The 22421-nt window shown below is 40.9% G+C and overlaps 1 protein-coding gene across 13 annotated transcripts in view; it reads left to right on the forward strand.

Annotated features, from left to right (window-relative positions):
* The window catches only part of eya1 (EYA transcriptional coactivator and phosphatase 1), a 45109-nt gene that overhangs the window by 18378 nt on the left and 4310 nt on the right, over positions 1-22421 (forward strand). For all 13 annotated transcript variants that reach the window (XM_036520774.1, XM_036520773.1, XM_036520776.1 and 10 more), the window contains 10 exons: positions 1432-1514; positions 1942-2128; positions 4893-5035; positions 5777-5860; positions 10409-10498; positions 20294-20352; positions 20455-20615; positions 20788-20902; positions 21239-21360; positions 22250-22350. In XM_036520774.1, the coding sequence (XP_036376667.1) occupies positions 1432-1514; positions 1942-2128; positions 4893-5035; positions 5777-5860; positions 10409-10498; positions 20294-20352; positions 20455-20615; positions 20788-20902; positions 21239-21360; positions 22250-22350 (1145 nt within the window). The remainder of the gene's footprint in view (positions 1-1431; positions 1515-1941; positions 2129-4892; positions 5036-5776; positions 5861-10408; positions 10499-20293; positions 20353-20454; positions 20616-20787; positions 20903-21238; positions 21361-22249; positions 22351-22421) is intronic.

Raw genomic sequence — 22421 nt, forward strand, 5'->3', positions numbered from 1 at the left:
GCTTCCCTGAACAAAGGTGTAATTACGCTTTTCTGTAAGCGCAGTAAATGAATCTCTCGTGCATTTTCATAGGAGGGTCAGCGCTAACTGAAGAAGGATTTTCAGATAAAAAAGCACTGCTCCTGGTGCTCTTGAAAAAAGTTTTGTTTCTTTTGAAATGTGTAACTTCAGAAATGGCATGGCTCAGTGATTCAGTAATGCAGTAAATAAAAGTAGAACTACTTTGGAATTACTTATAGTCGAAAAAGTTTTAGAATGGTCAACAGAAATAATCAAAACAATGTAACAGATATTAGGTAGGAGTTTTGTGAACTGATTGTGATGTCTTACAAAATATTCCATTTTGTTACTTAACTGAAATTACTTTTTGAAGTAGTTAAGCAGACACTTCAAGGAAAAAGGGAATGAGCAAAACTGTAATTTCTGAAACAAGTATTATAAGTACTTTATGCACGCTTTAATCATCATTATGCTGGGCTTTTCATGTTGTTAGACACTGCCAGCGTGCGTAAGTTTGATCTATGCAAGGGCTGGAATACTCTTATTAACTACCATTGATGTTATACACTTGATGTCCTCAAGAAGGGCGTATAAAAAAGAGCCTAACTGCTTTCAGAGTCTCTCTTGAAATAGGCAGATAAGGATAATGAAATCTTATGGTGGTTTTCAACAGAAAGCCAGGCAGTGTTTGGCAAGTGCTCAGCTGTCTGTTGTGTTCACTGATGTGAGAGTACAGGTGGAGGGTGAATGGTCTCTGAAAGAAGCAGGGACTCGTTTAAACTCACAGGGACTACATCCCCTCTGGGGTCTCCTCTCTCTCTCTCTCTCTCTCTCTCTCTCTCTCTCTCTCTCTGTCTCTCCCTCTCAGACCTTATAATTCATGTCATGTATATTATTAAGTCATTAGATGCTATCACCGTTTGATTGATTTAATGACCCAAAGGTGCTTCTTTTGAGCCACCCAGCTCAATGGAGAGTAGACAGACATGCATATTCATCGCACGGGATGTCAGGAAGGGGGCCTGCCCCTGCATTTCCCCCCTCATTCCTCTAATACAACAGTGCCACTGTTCCCGTCATTGTGAGGACAACACTGCCCTATGAGCAGGCCCTGCCCCTCCCTCCCCTCTGCCATTCACCCACCGGGACCCAATAGCTGATAGGGAAGGAAGAGGAGGGAGATAAGACTTGTGTTGCAACGTCTCCTTTATGCCAACTTTTAAATGAAAACGTTGTTCAAAAAAAATGTTATTTTAATCAGTTCCCTTTATGATTATATTACTATGTGCCAGGGCTCCAACTGGGGTGTCAAAATCAGTTGAGTTATAATTCAAATTCGGGAGCCAAAGCTGAGCCTCTCTCATGCTGTATTTTCTTGTTATTATGAAATGTAAACACAATAAAACTGTGGTGATGTGTTTGTTCTTGCAGGAGGCAGTTTCACAACAACATCGGGATTGTATGCAGGAAGCAATTCCCTCACAAATTCTACTGGATTCAACAGTACACAACAGGTAGTTACATCTTCATTTGGCTCCCCCAAGAGTCACACTTGTTTTCTTCTGTATTTACAAACATTTCAGTTGTATTGGCTTGCTGGCTTGCTGAAATAGTTTCAAAAAATGCATTTTAAATTAAAAGACACATGTTGGGTTGCCCCCTGTGTCTGGAAACATTTATATGTCTATGTGGTCATTTACATACTGTCCACATTTCATGAATCTCATAACATGTTTTGACTAATGTAGACATGGATTATCTAGTTCTTCTCGCACATCTGTAATCATGCCATGGGGAAAAAAAGGGAAGGGGTCGCAGTCCAGATGCAGGAGACAGGAGACATATGTTTGCATTTATGTTTTGGAATCTGTACTGTAAAGTAGCAACATTTTCAAGCAGGATAATCTCATGTTACCCCTCCCCCCCTCCCCGTTTTTGCAGGACTATCCCCCTTACCCAGCCTTTGGCCAAGGTCAATACACACAGTATTACAACAGCTCGCCATACACTTCCCCGTACATGACGAGCAACAACACCAGTCCCTCGACCCCCTCCACGACCGCCACGTACACCCTACAGGAGCCCCCCTCCGGCATCACCAGTCAAGCGCTCACAGAACCCCCTGCAGGTAAGGATCTCAGGTGGCCTCCTTCAGCTCTTCTTCAGCCCGGCCAGACTGATGATGATGATGATGATGATGGTGATGATCCTGACCATCAATGATGATGGTGGAAGACATCTGGCCTGTCTTGCTGTATAAATCATGTTTACTGGAAAACCAAACATTTTTCCATGCATCTTACTGCACTGAAAGGGGCTTGTGAATTGCCCTGACTCCCCTGCCTTACTTCTCCAAGTGGCAGTAATACATGCAGTGCTACATATGACAGACTCCTCCCACGTGTCATTCCCACATTTCACTTAGTGCCCCTTACTCTCTTAGGCTTGGTCCTGTATTGTTGTATTGAAGAGATGTGTGGACGCTGAGTTACTAAAGTACAGACCAGTGTATGTTCCTAAGACATTGTTTGCCTCTCTGTTGCCCACCCCCCGCCCCCCTCCCCCAGTAAAGCTTTATAGCGTGTCCAGATTACGAGGCTGCCGTCAGTTAATAGAACAGCTGCAGAAGTGTAGCTAATATTGGAATACAAGTCAGTTCAAGTACTAATAAAATTGTTTTTGAAATAGTACAGCCGAGTAAGATCCTATAATTGTACGTTGCTGCTTCTGAGGGTAGTGATTGACTGATCTTTCTCGATCGGTACGTTTTCATCATGAGCCAGATTAAACGTTGTTGGCTTCAGTGTAAAACCACTTTAGTGTTATGAAGACCGTAATGCTGTCTTGTTCTTAAATTCAAAAAGCTGATGACTGTAAATATGATCCAGCTATACAAATATATTTCATCCTCCACCAAGACACTGAATGTCTAATGTAATTAAAATGTATTTGTAGTAATTGCAATACAACCACTCATCAGAAACAGATTGAACAAGTCTTGTATCTTGTATCTGCCACTGAACAACACTGTTCCCAGGTAACGCAGAATTACTGTTTATCACGTCTAATTCAAACAACAAAACACTTTGTACACTATTCGGGCTCTGTTGGGGGAAGGTGAACGTTACTAACTTGCTTGCCTTGTCCTGCAAGGCATACCAACACTAAGACCATCTTAGATAATGACTGTGTCATTGAAAAGTCAAGACGGCAGGGGACAACTACCCAAGAAAGCTCTAGGTAGACATAAGTCACATCAGTCTTGGCACTGCATGTTGTATTTTAGATATATTTTACATTTCCAAAAGCTGAGCTCTTGAAAGAAAATATATAATGAAACCATATATCTCATCAATACAGTGCTGGTTTAACATGAAAAGAAGGACTTTTGCTTCATTTCTGTTACCTTGATTTCTTTTTTTATCTCTTGAGAAATCATGTGGCATGCAAGCAGTAAGACATAGAAGCAGAATTAACCTGAAATGGAAGCTGTTGGTCCTGTTTGTCACTACTTTCTGGTACTCTGTTCCAGCTGCATCCAAAATAAATGGCTTCTTCAGCTGTCAAATACCTTTCATCACAAAACATGTTGCGACATGGAAATGTATTCTTAACACTGAGTGTCATTAGTCAAGGTAAATGAATTCTCTGAATACACTGAATTCTCAAGTCACTGGCTATCCTTATTCCTTATTTAGCACAGTGTGCTCTACTTTCTTAGTGCCTGACATGCTATTAATAAATCAATGTTATACGCTGAAAAACAAAAGAAGGATTGCCTTGATCTCACTGCTGATTTGTACAGTATTGCATTTATTGTGCAGAGATTGCGCTAATCATGGGATGTCCTCAGTGTAATTTTTTTCTGACAGTGTAATGTTTGTGGCCTGCTCATCCAGGTATATTCTGTATGTCCATTCTCACCCTGACAAATTGTGTTGTGCATAATTACAATGAAATTAATATGAATGTTAATGAATGAATTTTAAAGTATCTGTTGCTATATTTTCTGAAATTAATGGGTTTTACATTTACATTACGTTGGAAAACTATTATACTCTGCTTTATTTGTCAAGCTTGAGGATGTGTCTTTGATACCACAGGGAAAACAATGTCTGCTGATGTGAAGACTAAGTGGCCACATGGCTCTCTGATGCTTTTGGCAAAACAGCACACAGAAAACCATGACATCATTTCTAATGAATTTTATGGAGTCATGAGGTTAGATGTTATCAAGCAAGACAGCTTTAAACGTCCAGCAGTACCACAGGCAGGGCACAGACAGGGCCTACTGTCATATGTAATATATTATTATTTTATGATTATTTTTTTTTAGAGATTACAGGCTCTTTACCTGGCAACCAGCATATGTTTCGTACTTCCTGAGATCAATCCACAAGCTTTTATACACTTTGTTACACAGTGTATTTTGATCTGTATTTTGAATAGTCAGTTAAAAAATTGGGTTGTTTATCATATCTTTACTTTGTGTATAAGGCAACAGGATATAATAGAATTGTTTGCCCTGAGGTTATTTGCAAGGTTTCAGAACATATCTACCTACCTCAGATGTGATAGGTATATTCCCAACAATTTAAAATTATGACATTGAGGCCTTTAGTGACCTAATCTAGTCTAACAAAGTGCATTAAGACAAAGTAACCGAGATATGTTGCACAAGCAAGAACACAAAGCCATGCATCGTCTGTGGTCATATTCTGTAAATGGTGTCATCACTTTTAGTATTAAATTAATGGAGTATCAGACAATGTGGGCAGAAGCTACAGTCCTAGCTATCTGCAAGGTAAAAAGATCTTACCACACTGTTCAGGCTTGAAGGTGAAAGTTGTTTTTTTTTTTGTTCTTTTTTTCTCTCTCTCCCTCTGCTTCAGGAGAGTACAGTACAATCCACAGTCCATCAACTCCCATTAAAGATTCAGATTCGGATCGATTGCGTCGAGCTTCGGATGGAAAGTCACGTGGCCGGGGGAGAAGGAACAATAACCCGTCACCGCCTCCGGACTCTGACCTTGAGGTAGGGCCCCTTCTCCTGCCGCCTTAGATGCCACTCCTTTGTCTCTCGGTCGAAGCCTCACGTACACTCACCTCTATCAGCCTCACAGACAGCAGTGATGTTCACTAACAGAACAATGTTCGTCCATCCTAACATTAAGGCTGAACATTTATATATTTCTTCATTAAATGTTTGCGTAATGTCAGAGTGCATTCAGTGTGTGAGGACTGATGTGTGCAGCTGACAGTTGTCATAAACATATTTGAAAATGATGCTATCCAGCTGAAACAAACTTTTTTTTCCCATCATAAGTGTCCTGCATATATATGATCCCCCAGCACTGATAAGCAGTGTGTTACTGATAAGCAGCCCTGAAGAAGAATTCTGTCAATATACAGCAAAAATACCCTCCTAAACATATTGTTTGTAAATGTATGATAGATTTCAAGAGGGCTGAATGGCTTTGCTTTCCTTGAGTGTTAATATGCATTATTTGAAAAATTATAGTTGATATGACCCACAATAGCTCTGACATCATAGCATGTTAACATATCCAGTTAATTAGTCTGTCATTATTGATTGCTTTAATGTAGAGGGCAGAAATGGATTGCATGTAGTGGTGGCAGAGATCTGTGGTGACCAGCGGTAGCAAATGGAGCAGTCTCCCAGTGGCACATAAATACAAACCCCCCTGCTTTATTGACAAGGGGATCGCCTTGCAGGGTACAGAGTGCACCATCGATTTTTTTCTTTCTTTCACAGCGCGTTTTCATCTGGGATTTGGATGAAACAATCATCGTTTTCCATTCCTTGCTCACCGGGTCTTACGCCAACAGATATGGAAGGGTAAGTGACATCACACCACAGCAGCATCTTATCAGCAAGCGTAGGGATATTATAAAGGGGTCAGATTAGCATGCAGAAACAGTTGGACAGCGTGTGTGTGTCGGTCGAGCTGATCTTAGTGTGCAGATAATTGTTTCTTTTTTTAATAGGTCCAATGAGGCTTCTCAAGTATTTGAATTCTCTCGCAGCTGTTTGAAATGTTTGGCTAGTTGTGACTGGTGAGACAAAACAGTTGTACCCTAAATATCCAGGCGTTCTGTTCTAATTCAGAAAGGCTTTGCTGTTTGTTTATTAGCTGTTTGTCAGTCTTCAGTCAAAGGTTCTACAATAAACAAACTTAAGTTACACTTTTTTCTTTTTATCTGTTTGAATTTTACATTTTAATAGTACTTTCTAATTTTTTTTCTTGCATTATGTTTTCATTATGGTAGCTGCTTTTGAGAAGTTACTGAGGAGCTGAAATGCAAAATGTGCATTTTATATTGAATATGTTGTGAGAATCTGCAAAGCTAATTCTTTATTAAATATGGTTTGCATGGGGTATGGGCATATCGTTGAGAATTAGGTTAGGTTTTTAGGACATCATATTTGTTATTCTATCAAAACCATTGTATCTAAATATAAACTCTCAAAACAAACATTTTGGGAATTATGGTAATCTTTAATTTTCTCATGGTTTGGAGTGACCTCACGGTCTTGAAATAACATTGATTTAATGTATTACAAGCAGTTTGTGATGTCTGTTGAATTTATGTATGTACGCATATGTGTTGTGCATGCGTATATCTGTATCATTGTTTAATACCATCATGTGGTAATCACAGTATGTATGATAGGAAAACCTCAAATTCAGTGGGACTGTGAGACGGTAGTTTTCTTCCTAGACGTTGACTGTAGTGTATTAATTCCTGAGCTAGTACCTCAGCTGGCTGTGTTGCTTTGACCCCGGGATTCCCTTTGTACTCAAATAAGGGCAGGTTCGGGGATTGTGTTTTGCTTTAGTAGAGTAAGGCCTTCTCCCCTGACCCTCCAGTGTTACTATTATGCATTTGTAAAATGATATGGTCATTTTCCCAGCAAATGTATTGAGACCCCACTAGTCATTTTTTATGGGGGAAAAACTTCTTTCACAGATAAAGATAAGTAAAATAAAGTCAGTGAAATTATAGTGTGGTTTTAAATCCTTCCTGCTTTTACTGTTAAGATTTAAGAATTTGTGTTATTTATATCGAGCAAATTTGTATTGAGTACTGAAGTTTTGACATCTGAATACTTATTAGTTGCGTCATCAATAAAAAACCTTTAGAAATAGGAGTATATTACTAAAATATTACAAACAAGCAAATGATTGCTGTAATGTTATTCAGATGAAAAAAGATTTAAAGAGCGACAGTCTGTCATGCAGCAATTATGCAGTTTTTAGTTGTCTCATCATATTCTCTTCCATCATATTTCATATTTGAATCTGGTTCCAAGGGTGACATTGCAAGGGAGCGTGACATGGCAGTTTGGAGCGAAATGACTTTGCCTTAGTCATACGTGCTGGGTAGAGGAAGGTGCCACAGCAGCAGGTCAGAGAGGACAGCTCCTCCTCCATATGCAGCACTCCCTCTCTGACTGGGAAAACTGCTTGTTGCCATGACTTTACTGCCATCCTGTAATCTGTATTATGCTGTGAAATATGACAGACAGCGATGTTGTTTTTTTTTTTTTTATGCTGCTCAGTCAATGTGCTGACTCAGTTTGTCTGCCTTGGTCATATGTAACGTTGGATTCATGAATATTATTAGATTTCACAAAGAGATGAGAAAATAAAAATTGCATGAGGCATGTGTTTTTAGATATTATTTCAAGCTTTATGTACAGATATGTAAAGTGGCTGAGGAAAACAAAAAACACATTTAGTCTGTGCCTCACAGAACAGCCACAACTTCATTACAGTGTGCGTTCAAAACTTGTTCAAACTATTAACGAGACAAAAGCAAAAAGTTGCAAAATGGTATTTTTTTTTTCCTTAGCTGTGGAGCAGGGCTCTATAAATAGAGTATCTGAGTGCACTGCTGTGGTTATCAGTTATCCTAATTGGCATCAAGGCAGCTCGCTCCCATAAAGCTGATGGGTGAGGCCAGCTGTGTGGCCATTGGGCAGGGGGAGATGGGGGTGGGGGTGGGGAGGATGGCGGGGGGGGGTAGGGGGGGTAGGGGGGAGTTGGCGCCCTGTAGATGACACTGACGCCTGGAGACAGGTGGAGCCGTGCAAGTGACAGCAGCAGCCTTTGGCCTTCTGGCCCGCTTGTATTCTTAACTCCCTCACTGAATGATTGTTTGGATTCGATCTAAAAGGATTCAGCCACCCAGCAGAACTACACGCGTCATGTGTCTTTATTTGACTCTCTCTGCTTTTTACTGAAGAAGGCTCACAATTTTTTGGGAGCATTCTCAATAATTATTCCTTCATTTTTCATTGACAGAGGTGCTGAAGTGGCATGTTAGGTACACTTTAAAAAGATCTACTTAAATACAATGTCTGTGGATGTGGGAAGCAAGTGATTATCTTTACACTACCAGAAGGTGTTGCAGGTGTTGTGATGGGATTTAGTTTCCTCTGTCATGTTAGTTAAAGCAGAACCTTGAATATGATAGGCAAGCTGCAAAAAGCTCAGGCATGTTCACAACTGGGTTTTCTTCATAATCCTCCCTGAGCGGACTACCTGAAAATTCCAGTCTCCGCAAATCTTTTTCACACAGACACACACACACAGACACACGTATATATATGTGTATATACATATATATATATATATATATATATATATATAGATATATATATAGATAGATAGATAGATAGATAGATAGATAGTGTGTGCATATGAAACATATCTCAAGCCTTAAATTCTCCCTTATTACTTGGTACTATGTTTATTTTTCAGCAGCCTGTTGACAAGCTGGTCCTCTGTAATCTACAATCTGTTTTCCTCTGTTGTGGAGGATGTATGATATACAAGTTGACAGAAGCTCATGTTCTGCTCAGCTGAAGAGATAACACGATTGTGCTGCTTACTCACATGTTACGCTTCATGAAGCATACGTAAGTCAAAAAGGGTGAAGAGAAAAGCGTACATGTCCACAGACACAAAGCCCAGTGCACAAACCTGGTACACGCCCATTCTCACAGAAAATGCGTACACGTGAGATATTGCCCTTTGATATGCCTCACAGCTCAGTGTCGACTGGATTGAAGGAGGGAAAAAAACTGTCAGGGATTCGCTAACTATTCATTAACTATTTAGATCCTAGTTAACTCTTCTCTTTGTATTCTCTTTCCCAACCATATCACCTTTACCAGTAGTGTAGTATTTCAGTAAAAAATTGTTTACCATATTCTGTAGAGCTTTTTCGCTAGTATGAAGTAATGCAGTTTATTAGCAATATTTGCTGCTATATGGAACTGAATTCTGTTGCGCATTAGAGTAGTTTTGCTGTAGTAGTCATACTGTGTTTTCTCCATTTGAAATCAAACAGAAGGTCCACCAGCAGCAGTGTGTTGTGTGTATTTCTGTTGCTGAACGTTCAATGAAATGCTGATTTTAGTCACTAATGTATTTTATCCCACATAATTAAGTCACAGGGGAATGTAATTCAGAAAGAATGGAATGCAGTACTGTGTAGATTTATTTGACTGAATGTGGAAAAGCAGTAAACCATTAAATTATTGTTTGACTTTTTCTACTGCATTAAAGGCCAAGGCGTTAGTATTTGTGGAAAAAAGTCGGACCTCAGTTTCAAATGTTAACGTCAGAGTTGAACGTGATTTGTGTGAAAAGGAACGTTAAGGAGTTTGTGGGAATTTAGTGGCTGATTATGTGTTAAATCACTGAAGGCACAGAAGGAATGGAATATTTCTTGTAGGCTTGTGACCCAATTCATTTCCAATGGATCTACTACAGTCATACATTTAACACACTCTCTTGGAGGGCACCCAGTTTTTATTACTTTTTGATGGAGTTTTCTCGTTTTGTGTAGCCTTTTTGCACCAGGAAACATACATTTTAAACACCCTAACTGATTAGTCTTAAAATGAAAGAGTAAGGTTTATTCTAAATATTATCTTTTTTGTGTTTAGATCAGTAATTTAGTAGACATTGGCACTATGACCCAGAGGTACAAGAAAGTAGCGAGAGAGAGAGAAAAATAAATGGTGGTTAACTGCGCGAATGGACTATAATTTGTGTAACAATGGCACCAATTATACAGTTTTAAGCTCAATTAAACATTAATTTCTTTAAGTGCTTCTTCTAAATGTGGACACAATGCTGACTTTGTTGGAACCTTTTTTATATAAAAAAGCTTTGTGGGTGCAACCCTTTCGGCTCTGTAACATACAGTACATATAGCTGTTCTACTGACTGAAGGCAGCAGAGGTAAAGGAAAGCTAGGCTAAACACTCATTATAATGGTATGTCTCTGTCATGATCCTGATGGAGTTTATTTGGTTATGGTTTTTGTTTCTTTATTTCCCTACCCTAATGGTTTTGCTTTGCTCTCTCAGGATCCCCCTACATCTGTGTCATTAGGACTTAGGATGGAGGAAATGATCTTCAACTTGGCAGACACACATCTTTTCTTCAATGACTTAGAGGTGAGCGCTGCTTTTTTTTTTGTTTATGTGCCGCTGAGCATTCAGTTGTTCTGTCTGTTTCTTTGCTTCACACCCAGGGCCCAGCCTCATGTTGGGCTGATTGTCAATGAGCTGTGAGTGTTAAAATGTGTATGCCACTGCCCACTGAGCACGTTTCTTCCGTACCATAATTACTTTAGCAGCATGTTTACTTTGCAATAATATTTAAGACCCAGGTCGAGATGTAGATAAGTCACAACAGAGTGTATGCATTACATTACGAGCAACAGCAGTCCATTAAAGATTCAGCTTAAGCATCAACAACCATTTAATAGCAGGGTGCCTATTTCTCAGTTACGTCCCACTGTGGTGAAGTATTACCTTGGAGCCCATGGGACACTATGAATTTTACATGCGCTGTCAGTCTCCCAAGCCTCTGACCAGACCCTGCCTCTCCTCCCTAGTGGCTGGTGCAATTTGTCAGCTTCTAGGGTTTCTGCGCGGGTTCTGTCTGTCTGTGTGTCATGCTGTGTGCTCGGTGTCACTGTTCGCGAAGGCCACGGTTCCTCGGTCACGGCATGAAATCGGCCTCCGGCCTGGTGATTCATGTGAGATAGTGTAAAATCTGCCCTCAGGCAGTGAGCGGTTTTGTGTCTGGGTGTCTGCCGCGCCTGGTGAGGTTTGAACCCTGGACGCCCGGGTCACCCAGCGCCCACGGCAGCACCGCACGCCGCAAGTGCGCATCCAGCTTTGCCCGCCATGGCGGCAGCGGGCTCCCTCACCTTGCTAATGTGAGACTGTTGACCTAAAAGGTTTTCCTCTGTGTCCTGCACTGGCTGACCTCAGAGGAGGGGAAATGTTTTGTTTGATACCAAAGTGCGAAGAGAGCTGCATCAAGCCTGCCAAGACTCATTAGTCACTGAGATGTTTTGGGTTCAGAGAGAGAGAAAAAAGGAAAGAAAATGTTTGTGCCACTTTAGACAGCAGAGTGACTCCGAAAGATTCCAATCGCAGTCGAGCTGATCAAAGTTAATTGGCAGAAATTGGCTGTTAAATATTTCCTTATGCTGCCCTATTTGGAATGGAGCAAACTGCACCTTATTTAATAGATGTGCCCCAATCATCTGAAAAATGGCAGTTTGTGACAATGCTTAAATGTGGTTTGTTCAACATCTGTCCTGTATTTTGATTTCTTTTCATCTGTGATGAAACTACTCTCAGATGAATTGGCAGTTCAGGCTGCTATAAAATTATTTAAATGTGCAATGCATATTTTTTCGTCTGCTCTATCTCAGTAACGGAATTATTACATTTTGTTCTGTCACTTAAAAGCCAAAAGTTTTTTTTCCAGTAAAACTAGAATAGCATGGAGACTGAAATAACAATCTGTAGTGTAAAACGAAAATGCTATTTTCCCCTTACATTTCCCGTTACACCCAAAAGAAAACATGTCAAGCATTTCTTGTAATTGTCTTTGATGTAAGAATGATAATGAGTTCGTTATTGACATATTTTTGGCCTGGTCCCCTGCTCTTTTCCACATATGACCATTATATTCTAATCTTTTCGGTATTAGTGCTGAGATGTACAAACTGAAGGCAGACGCCTATTGAAATGCTGTCAGCCCATGAGTGTTTCCTCTCTGCTGATTTACAGGCCCCATGTTAACAGAACTAAATACAGTACAAACACAGAGGAACACCCCGGGGCTTTAAAGTTAAGCATGCATATATTTAAAGATCCAGCACTGTCCAAGCCATTAAGGCAGACCTCTTGGCTTTACAGCTACGCAAATGGGCCGGTCTCCATTTTTGTTGTTAGCCCTCTGAATAGAGCGACACTGTGACTCTGAGGCGGCGCTGGTATTTCTCCCAGCCACGCGGTGTGAATGGTTTTTCAGTCTCCGGTGATGTTGCCGCTGATAAGTGATGATGCACGGGAAGTAAAAAAAGAAAGGGGCATGCCACAGGGGGTCTGCAGGGATCGGTTTCACTCTCGGTCGCGATTTGGCCGCCCGGCGCAGGAGAGGCTAACAAATGATGCAGTTGTAAATAAGGTGCGTTTGGTGTGACCTTTGGACAGTGCACGGGAAAGGAGAGACTTTTCCATAAATCAGCTGAAACAGCCAAATTGAATTTCTCCATAGTGGTTTAAGTTCAAATTGGACTATCAAACAATTTTTTAAAATCATTTCTCATCTTTGAACATTGTTTTTTTTTTAAACCAATGTGCACTGGCAGCATATTTTATTGAAACATTTTAACAATTCTGAGAGGAAGCCATTGCATAAATTATATAAAGTTCATTTAGTAGTAATAACTGAAAGTACAAATAAGCGCTTAGAGCATGGTTATCAATCTCCAGACTCTGCTACGATCTTAGATATCCTAGATGATATGTGCAGCACAACTCTCCTCAAATATTGTAAGACTAGCCTGCTAAATACAGTTGGTTCATAACTACTACTAACTACTATTAAGGATGTATATTACTATTTTTTATTTCTTTTTTATGCAATAATTTAATTGCGATTGATGTAGGTTAGCATTATTCATGTTACAGATACATATATACATATAGCAACACGTTTATATTTTTCGAGACCTTTCAAAATTTTAGGTAAGATTTTTATTTCAAATGACCGAATTACTAATATTAGTTATTCACATTCTCTTCTGTATGCTGTATACTAAGTGTTGGTGTGGAATATTTATCTGCTGAAAAAGCAGCATCTGCATTGCATTGATGGAGGCTTAAACTGCAGGTCTTTTATTGCTGGAGAGGTGTCAAAATTAGTTCCGTTTAATGAGCTGTGCAGACATTTCATCCTTTTGAAATGTCTATTACCTCGCTGCGATGGGAAGAGCAGTTTTGTTCCCTAAAGGCTTAAAGTTACCAGCTGTGATCCCGGTGGGATGTTTTGGTATACCGTGCATGTGCAGTGATTCAGTTGCTTAAGGCTACTAGAGTTGTCCTTTTTCAGTGGCCTGCAGTTGAAGTAAGGATATGTTCGCTAGGGGGGAAGGTTCAGTCGATCTGGACCTTTCAGAATCAGTGTGCCGAAACAGAGCCCTGGATTCACATGCGCCTGTCTCATCAGCAGGCGATCCAGCCCACGCGGCGACCCAGAGCTATGTTAGGATGCATTTAACTTAAAAAAAAAAATATACAGTCCTAGTACCTGGACGCAAGAAAAAAAAAGGGTGAGGATGAAAGCATTCCTGGCCATTCCATCAGTGCAGTAAAAGCAGTGTCCTGTGTGTGGGAACGGGGCCCGCTCTCTGCACGGTGGTGCTCCCTCACAGCGGGGAAGGGGCTCAGCTCCCCAGGAGAGAAAACAACACTCCACGTCTGGAGGACAAAGGGCGGTGGCGGAGGGGCGCAGCACAAAGGAGGTGGGAACCCTTTAAATTAGAGCACTGATACCTCTCCGCACGCATACCTGCGGGCAACCTTGTGACACGCAAAATGCGAGGCCTTTTTTTTTTTCTCATTACATCAGTCTCATATTCTGAGCAGGGATCCGCAGGGAACAGAGACGGCTTGAAGTTTCCAGTGAAACGCAGGTTTAAGTTTGCGGGGGTTGTGTGGAGAGCTGAGCCTGACCCTTGATTTTGCATTTTTGTCACAATTCTGTGTGCCGCTGTTTTGTTCCATGTCTTGGTTGCTGCTTTTTTTTTTAAGAGACTCTGTCTTTTTTTGCACCATCATCCACATTTTAGCTTTGTTTTGTATCTTGGAGAAGCTCTTTGAAAGTTTTTTTTTATTTGTGCACTGGTCTTACATTATATAGTCTGAACGTTTTACAATTAAATTCTGAACCTGGAAAGAATTATATTGTCTTGCTTTGGACTGATTCACAGAAACATTAGAATCATAAAAAGTAGTTATGAGAATTGTTTTCAGTAGAGGAGTAGCTGGTTTATTTTCGTTTTTTGTTCTGTGTGCATCATTTTCTCTCATGCCTTGGGTGAGAGTAAGGGGTTGGTGCTTTCCGCAGTTTCTTCCCTTATGGCTGCATAGTGTGAGCTGGCTGGTTGACCGCTGTGTTGGTAATAATAGAGAGAGTAATGGTTCAGGAGTGTGCCAATCACCTCTGACCTCTCACACGTCCCTGCCTCCTGCCACACACACACACACACACACCTCCAACACCTGAAATACATTAATATGACTCAAGATTAGAATAGGGGCAATGGGTTTGTGAAAAACCATAACATGCACAACATGCTGATGACAAATGAGATCATTTTAAAAACTTATTACTTGTCTTCTGTTAAGTTCAGAGATGCAGTACCTTGCCAGGCTGTGTACAGAAAGCTCTGAAGAGGAGTTGTCTGGACAAATCCAAAACAGTCTGAGACCCTGTTTTTGACAGGGTTGAGGTTTAAAATGCAAAAATTTAAGATGTTTAATAAGTCATTGATATCTCATTTCCTTGTGAAGTTAACGGGTACAAGTTTAGACAGAGTCAGAGTTTGAGGAATGCATGTGTTTTTTCCTAAGTTTTAAAGGAAAGAAGGTGATATCTAGAAAATAATAACAGCATAATTTGCAGTTATGAAATGGTATGTCATTGATAAATCTCTCTGTTTACTAAATGAGACAGATTTTTGGAGGCTTACCAGGCAGAAAAAAATGATTAAAGTGCTAATTTTATCATGTAATTATATATATACTGAGATTCTTTACAGATCTTTGAATTTTTAAACAGAGGCTGATTCCCATAGCTATTTCTGTGATATTCTCAGGGGTCCTCTGTAATTTTTCCAGGGGATTTTTTTTTCATCTCTGTAATTTTAGGTCAGAATCACTATTTTGGTTTTTTGCTTGAAATTGTCAGGAGTATCATGCTTAAGGGTGAAGAGGTAAAAATGGACTCTTATAGAAATTTGCCAAAAGCCTTTGTATTCACTACTATGGTAATAACAGCAGTACCTTTTTGATACATTTTGTTGTTGTTAAGACAATCTGAAGGATGATTATAGCTTTTGTTGCTTAAATCTTTCTAATTAAAACACTGTAAGCTGGCTTCTGAGAGTGCCACTTCCCTCAGGCATTACAGTTATAATGCTATTTTTAGTAGCTACCATCTCTAAAATGAAACCTTTAATGAGCATTTTCACATTTTCTTGGTTACATTTTAAAATTACATCACCAATTCAAAGAAATGCAAGAAAAGTCCCTTCTAATTTTTTTTTTTTTCTTTTGCATTTTGTCTCAGGGTATCTGGCGAAAAAAAGTGGAGCACGAGGATACATGCATGTATTTCTAGAAGGCCGTGTTTGCTGTGCTGTTTTAATTCCTTTGCTGTTCAAGCACAAATTGTAGATTGGAATGAAGTAGGCTTGAAGAAGTCTCTTTGTTCTCCATATCCTGTGCCTGACCCGCAGGTAATCTGCGCCCCTTTCTTCGGCGCGGGGTAATTGTGGTGGGAAAGCGGGGGAAATGTGAGGGTCACGAACCGCAGACCAGACGGGGATGACAGCTCCTGCCAATTGAGTGGCAGCATTGAGAACCTGCGAACCATAGATTGGGCTTTTTCACATGGAATTAGCTTGTACGGTGCGAGGAATGCTGTGATGATGGCTGTAATCGCTCACACTGTGGCATTGTCGTGGGGCTGCTCACCTGCTCGGGGAGCCAGCTCCTGTACCTCAATGGCCAGGAGTACTTAGCCGTCCAGAAGGGGAAGGGAGAGAGGGAGAGAAGGAGGGAGAGACAGAGAGAGAGAGAGAGAGAGAGAGAAATGTACCTCCTGCTCAAAGAAGAAGAGAGGGAGTGTAATGTAATACGGATGTTTCCTGATCCAGCAGTATGACAGGGGGAGGAAGGTTTATAGTTTTAAATAATCATTTTCTTTCTGACATTGTGCAGCTCTCTGCAGAGCAGTCACCACTAACCTTTCCCTCTGCCCAACAGGAAGAATCAGCCAGTCTGTGCTGATTGCCCACTGACAGACACATGGCGAACAAAGGAGGCACTGATAACTTCCTTTAAAACCAAAAAAAAAAAAAAAAAAGCTTTAGTGTTCTGGAATGGAAAAGGAAACACAGAGAAGAAGGGAAAGGAAATAAAACAGGGTGATCTGAAAGTGTTTATTTTTTAGTTTGTCATTACACCGTTTCCCTAGTGGTTTCCACGCAGCACCATACCTGCCTCACTCCTGTAGAACTGTATATAATTGTCTATTTTCCATTTCAGGAAAAAAGGAGAAATGGACATAGTTTAATGAGGAAAAAAAAAACAAAAGAAACTTGACGAACTGAACAGCAAGACAAAGTGTTTGCATTAGAAGTAATTAAGTATGGGGCTTCAGTGGAGGATCTTAGCACGGTATACAGTAGGAACATCTGGTGTGAGTTAGTGGTGATTTTCAGGTTTGTAAGGACCGCTGCTTGGTGAGGGAGAACAAGAGCCTGAAATAAAAAAAAAAAAAAGTCAGAATAGTGGCAGCACGAGCTGGATCAGAAACTCCACTCAAACGCATAGCACAGCAGTGTGCTCACTGAGCCTGTGGACACCTATGCCTGGCCTCACCTAGCCTGTCTCCCACCATTCATCTGCCTGCCACTCATTTAGAAAATGCCTCTTAATGTTGACAACCCCCGCTAAGACATTCAGACCCGTGTTGTCTCCTTCAGGGCATAAATATGTCTCGGCCCTAGTCACTGGTTTTGGCTGTGTTCATGGGAGCTTAAGGAGCACGCCCCATGAGTTACTGTAAGACAGTGAGCTCGGTAATTTCCATTAGCGAGCCGCTCACGCTACCAGAGTGGCAGTCAAGTGGTTTATGTGAGCCCCAGCTGTGCTCTGTAATTGTTGGAGGTTGCGCATTCTTTCACTGCTCTAACCTTCGTCCTGGAGGTCCGGCGTCCCACAAATCTCAAGCGCCGTGTTAATTGCATGTTGTAATAACTGCCGAATTAAAAGAGCTTTTGAAGGCCATGTAAACACTATGTGCTTCACAGCAGATTGGAGCTGGAGAATGCAGAAATGACACAGAGGGAGAAAATGCAGCGGTTGTATGGTCTTTTCCAAAGTAGTGCTTCTCAGTTTGTTACGCATTCTGAGTCCCTCAGTACATGGTCTTGTATTTTTCATCAGTTCCAGTGTGTGGATACAGTTCAATATAAGTGACATACTGTATTAATATGAAGTAAACTGCAATGAGTGGTGCACTGTATTTGTGTTACTTAGGGACTTTGTTTGCAATGTTTAAATGTGTTTAGTTAATATCCAATATATCTTATTGTTCAGGCTTTAGGCAGGGCATTCATCATAGTATACATGATAGTTATTGTTTGACTGATTATTAATGAACACTGGTTGTGTTGATGACCTTGTGAATACTATTACCCAACTCCTATGAACAATACTGCCTTGGAAATCCATAGGTGACTAAGAGGCCAAGTGCTCCATGTGAAGAATGACCACTCAAATCAACTTGTCAAACAAAGTTCTTTTCCAGCTTCAGTTCTGGAGCTGCGCTGTGAGCCATCCCGCTGGAAACGAGTGTGACGATGAGAGCGCGGAGATGAGGTGGTGCAGGAAGATAAAGGGGTGTGGAAAAGCAGCACACAATGAGCTCTTCCCCGTTAAATAACTTCAGTCAGTGCTTTTCCTTCAACTACGGATCTCTGATATAACCAATGGCACAAAGAAGTGCCAAGGGCTTTTGAGCTGTGTGATTGCATTAGCTTCATTACCAGTCAATTAGTAGATAATTGGGCCATTCCAGTGATTTACAACTGAATGGAATTTGAATGGAGTTCCTGCCTCTCTCTCTGCAAAATGTGTAATTTTAGGTTTTGGCTCGCCTATACATACAAACACGCCCCCACTGATTTCAGGGATTAAAGTTCTTTGTTGAACTTCAGAAAGGAATCCCTCCCCCTAGAAATAGCCTGTTTTCTTCTGAGTGAAAAGTGTTAAACAAGGAGGGGGGGAGAGAATCATTAGCGGAACTTCTTGACTTAATGATTTCAGCCTGTCCAGGACTCTGCATATGACAAATTGGCAGTGCAGAAACATTAAAGAAACATTGGTGACTTTGTCCAAAACAGATAATGCAAACAACTTGAGGAGTTCCTGACCCATGTCTTCAATTGGCAGTCTATCTTTTCAAACAGCTCGCTCACAGCACTACATGTGAGGCCACATTGACTTTCTCCCCCCCACCCACCCCCTTATCTGAGGCTGTTGACCCCCGGAGAGGAGGAGAAGGTTACAGGGTCAAAGTCTTTTCCTCTTTGGATCTTGAGGCTTGCTGGGAGAGGCTTGGCGAGAGAATGGCTGCATTAGAACAGGGGTTGGGGGTCAAGATTTTAATTCTGTTAAAGAACAGCTGGTTTGAGTTTCTCCTCACGTCTCTCTCCCCTCCCTTCCCCACAAATCCAGGGAGATGAAAAATTTGTTCAGAGGGGAACCAGTAAAATAAAAAAGGTTTACGGTCTAAAGCCCTTACTTCTGCCCTGCTGTTGCATTAGACAGGAATGCAATAACGTCAGCATTTGGCCAGGTTCAGATGGAGTTAAAACAAGGAAGTCATTTCTGTGTTTTGGTGTCTTAACAGTCAGTTGAAACTTAATTACAGGCTTAATCTGAAAGCAGGGAGAAAAAGAACATTTTAAAATGAAAGGAATTCTCTTTTCATGGTTTCAACTTTCAAAGAAATGGTTTCATAAAACTTAAAACAGGTGATGATTTAGATGTCTTTTCAGCCATAGACCTGACAACATCAAACTTTTTTTTCTGTGCTTGAATCTCCAAAATAGCACCAGGTATACAAATGCAAACACTAGCATCAATATCCACTTCCTTAAAAAGGAGGTGGAAACACAGTTGGTGAGTATATTAAAACAACCTGGCAAACAAACTTGCTATTCTTTTAAAAATGTTGCAACCATTCACCGTAAAGCAGCAATAACGCCACTTTCACACATTCAGAGGAGTAGTTGGCAGTATTCTGTGCATTGCTGACTTTGAAAAAGATTTCCATCGCCCTCCCCATGTGAAATTTGTTGATCTGAACACCGAAGCGAGGCTCTCTAACATTCTGCGCTTCTGAGAGGGGGGAAAATGGAACTCCTATAAATGGTAAACTAATAACAGATTTTCAGTCTGCTTTCTCCAGAAAGCTGGCCCCGGGCTGTGTTGGTGTGTGGCTCAGCAGCAATCAGAGGTCATAATTTCATTGGCGGTTAGCATCAGGTTCAATTTTTCTAGTACGTTACATTTACCAGAAAGTCTGGTTTGTGTTACTGTGTACACTGGCTGAATCAGCTCCAAGCTGCAGAACCATTCAGGCACTCCAAGAAGAGAGACCCTGGACGGAGCACACACACACACTCATTTTGTGCAGCTATCTCTTTGTTCCTGTGCAAGTCCATATCTTCATATATTTTACTGATAGAAAATGGCAGATACTCACCAGATGGCTATTAAAGCCTGCTGATAATATCTCAATTGATTGTACATGCAGGTAGGCATATCAAGACAGCCACCTAGTGGTAGAAGAGCAATGGGCAGAGCTGTTGGGGCCTGTGCCCAAGCTTGGTCCACTGTGTTTTGGGTGGGTGGGGTATGCTTTGGTAGGGGGGGGTGGGGGTGGTAGGCGTATGAGCCAACTTAAGGTGGACAGAATCACGTGTGTCCTTGTGTGTTAAACCATGGTGATATGTTAAATATGATCAAGCTGTATGAGTAGAAATGAAACCTGTTAGCGTAGCCTTAGCTTGAATCATGTCATAGCCTTAGCTTGAATCATGTCCTATAACTACACCCTGCTCACTGCATCTTTATTATTTGGTTTAGGAATGTGACCAGGTCCATATCGATGATGTTTCGTCAGATGACAACGGTCAGGATCTGAGGTACAACTGGCTTTCTTTCATTGGTGATTTATGGCTGTGATTTCGCTGTACCCAGTGCCACAGTTGAGTTGTACATTGCCCTAACCGCCGGTCTCCTTCCAGCACGTACAACTTTGCCACGGATGGTTTCCATGCTGCGGCGACCAGCGCAAACCTCTGTCTGGCCACCGGCGTGCGAGGAGGGGTGGACTGGATGAGAAAGCTAGCCTTCCGCTACAGACGAGTAAAAGAAATTTACACCACGTACAAAAATAACGTTGGAGGTAATCCCCAATAAACCGCTCTCCCAGATTGCTGAAAGGAAGTGTGTCTAAAAAGGCCTGCATGTATGTTTAAAAAAAGCCCATTTGCAGCACCACTAGGTTAGGGTACATTTTGAAATAGCGAAGTATTTGGAGGCAGTTCCAACTCAAACAATGTCTCTTTGCCTTTCAGGTCTGCTTGGTCCAGCCAAAAGGGAAGCCTGGTTGCAATTGCGAGCAGAAATTGAAGCCTTGACAGACTCCTGGTTAACACTGGCACTGAAAGCACTAACATTAATCCACTCAAGGTAGAGCTTTGCACATGAAAATTACATACACACATACCCCACATATCTGTAAAAAGCACATGCCATAAACATTTCTTTTATGTGAATGTAAAACTAGGAAAATCACAAAAAGTTATGTGCTGTTTTTAGAGGTCTTCATTTTTTGTTGGTTAAGATCATGCATATTTAAGAAAATGGAGCAAAGCACTAATCTGGAATAACGAACTGCATTCAGTAAGTCATTTCTTGACAGTTCTTATGGAATGACAGATGGTAACATGCCTAACCTTCAAAGTCCATGCTGGATTTGAAGTCTATGTCTGTGCTTGAGAATGATTTTCCCCGTTTCTCTTCCAGGTCAAACTGTGTGAATATTTTAGTGACGACAACGCAGCTCATACCCGCTCTTGCAAAAGTCTTGCTTTACGGACTGGGAATAGTGTTTCCAATAGAAAATATTTATAGTGCAACAAAAATTGGTAAATATCATTTTGTTTGTTTGAATATGCATGCTCACACCCACCCATACACACAAATATTTATATATATATATATATATATATATATATATATATATATATATATATATAGACAGAGAGAGAGAGAGAGAGAGAGAATATGTACTTGAATACATATGAATACATATACATACACAAGGTTGTACACTTGAGTGCTACCTGTGTGGACCCTGCCTGAGCAGACCCGGCGAGTGGCCGTAATATATAATAAGATAGGACGCGTAAACAGAGCGAGACCCATGGCGTGTGATTGTGTTGTGCTGCGCAGGGCGGACACTGGAGAGGGTTGATGTTCAGTTCTAAGGAAGAAGTCTAATCAGGGCCGGGATTATTTTCTTGGAGCTCAGCCTGAACCGGGCCTCTGCTCCCTCAGCCCTGCATATGAAACCACTTCTGCAAATTTATGTCATTCCACACAGACATTTTTTTTTCTTTTTCCTCCCCGTGTTTTCAATGCAAAATAAACATCAACCTTCGCATTAGTGCTGTTTTCAGCTAGATCACTTGTAGCAGGGAGATGTACTACGCTCTCACTGCGTGCTCTTTGCTCCCCGCATTAGCACGTGAGCCTGATTTAGCTTGTTATACTCCATTTGTCCCCTGCCCTGTGCGGGAGAAATAGAGAGGGACACACTTAATGCTTCTCTTACTTTTTTTTTTTTTTATCAAGGCATTGATCTCATCAAGTCTTCTAAGCTGAGCCTAAGTGTTTACACTGCACGGTATATTTTAACGTATTGTGTATAACAGCGTGTTTTAAAGAGATTTTAGGTTCGCATTAAATTGACATCGAATTAAAATGATATAAAATTGTGCCGTCAAGGACTAAAGCCCTCCTTGCTCTCTGCAGGAAAAGAAAGCTGTTTTGAAAGAGTAATCCAGAGGTTCGGGAGGAAAGTAGTTTACGTTGTCGTGGGAGATGGAGTGGAAGAGGAGCAGGGCTCTAAAAAGGTAAAAAAAAAAAAAAAAGGAGCTCTCACACAAGTTACAACACATACACAACTTCCTTAATGTAAGAACAG

Source organism: Megalops cyprinoides, chromosome 2 (genome assembly GCF_013368585.1).
Source record: "Megalops cyprinoides isolate fMegCyp1 chromosome 2, fMegCyp1.pri, whole genome shotgun sequence".
In the NCBI taxonomy this organism is placed as follows: domain Eukaryota; kingdom Metazoa; phylum Chordata; class Actinopteri; order Elopiformes; family Megalopidae; genus Megalops; species Megalops cyprinoides.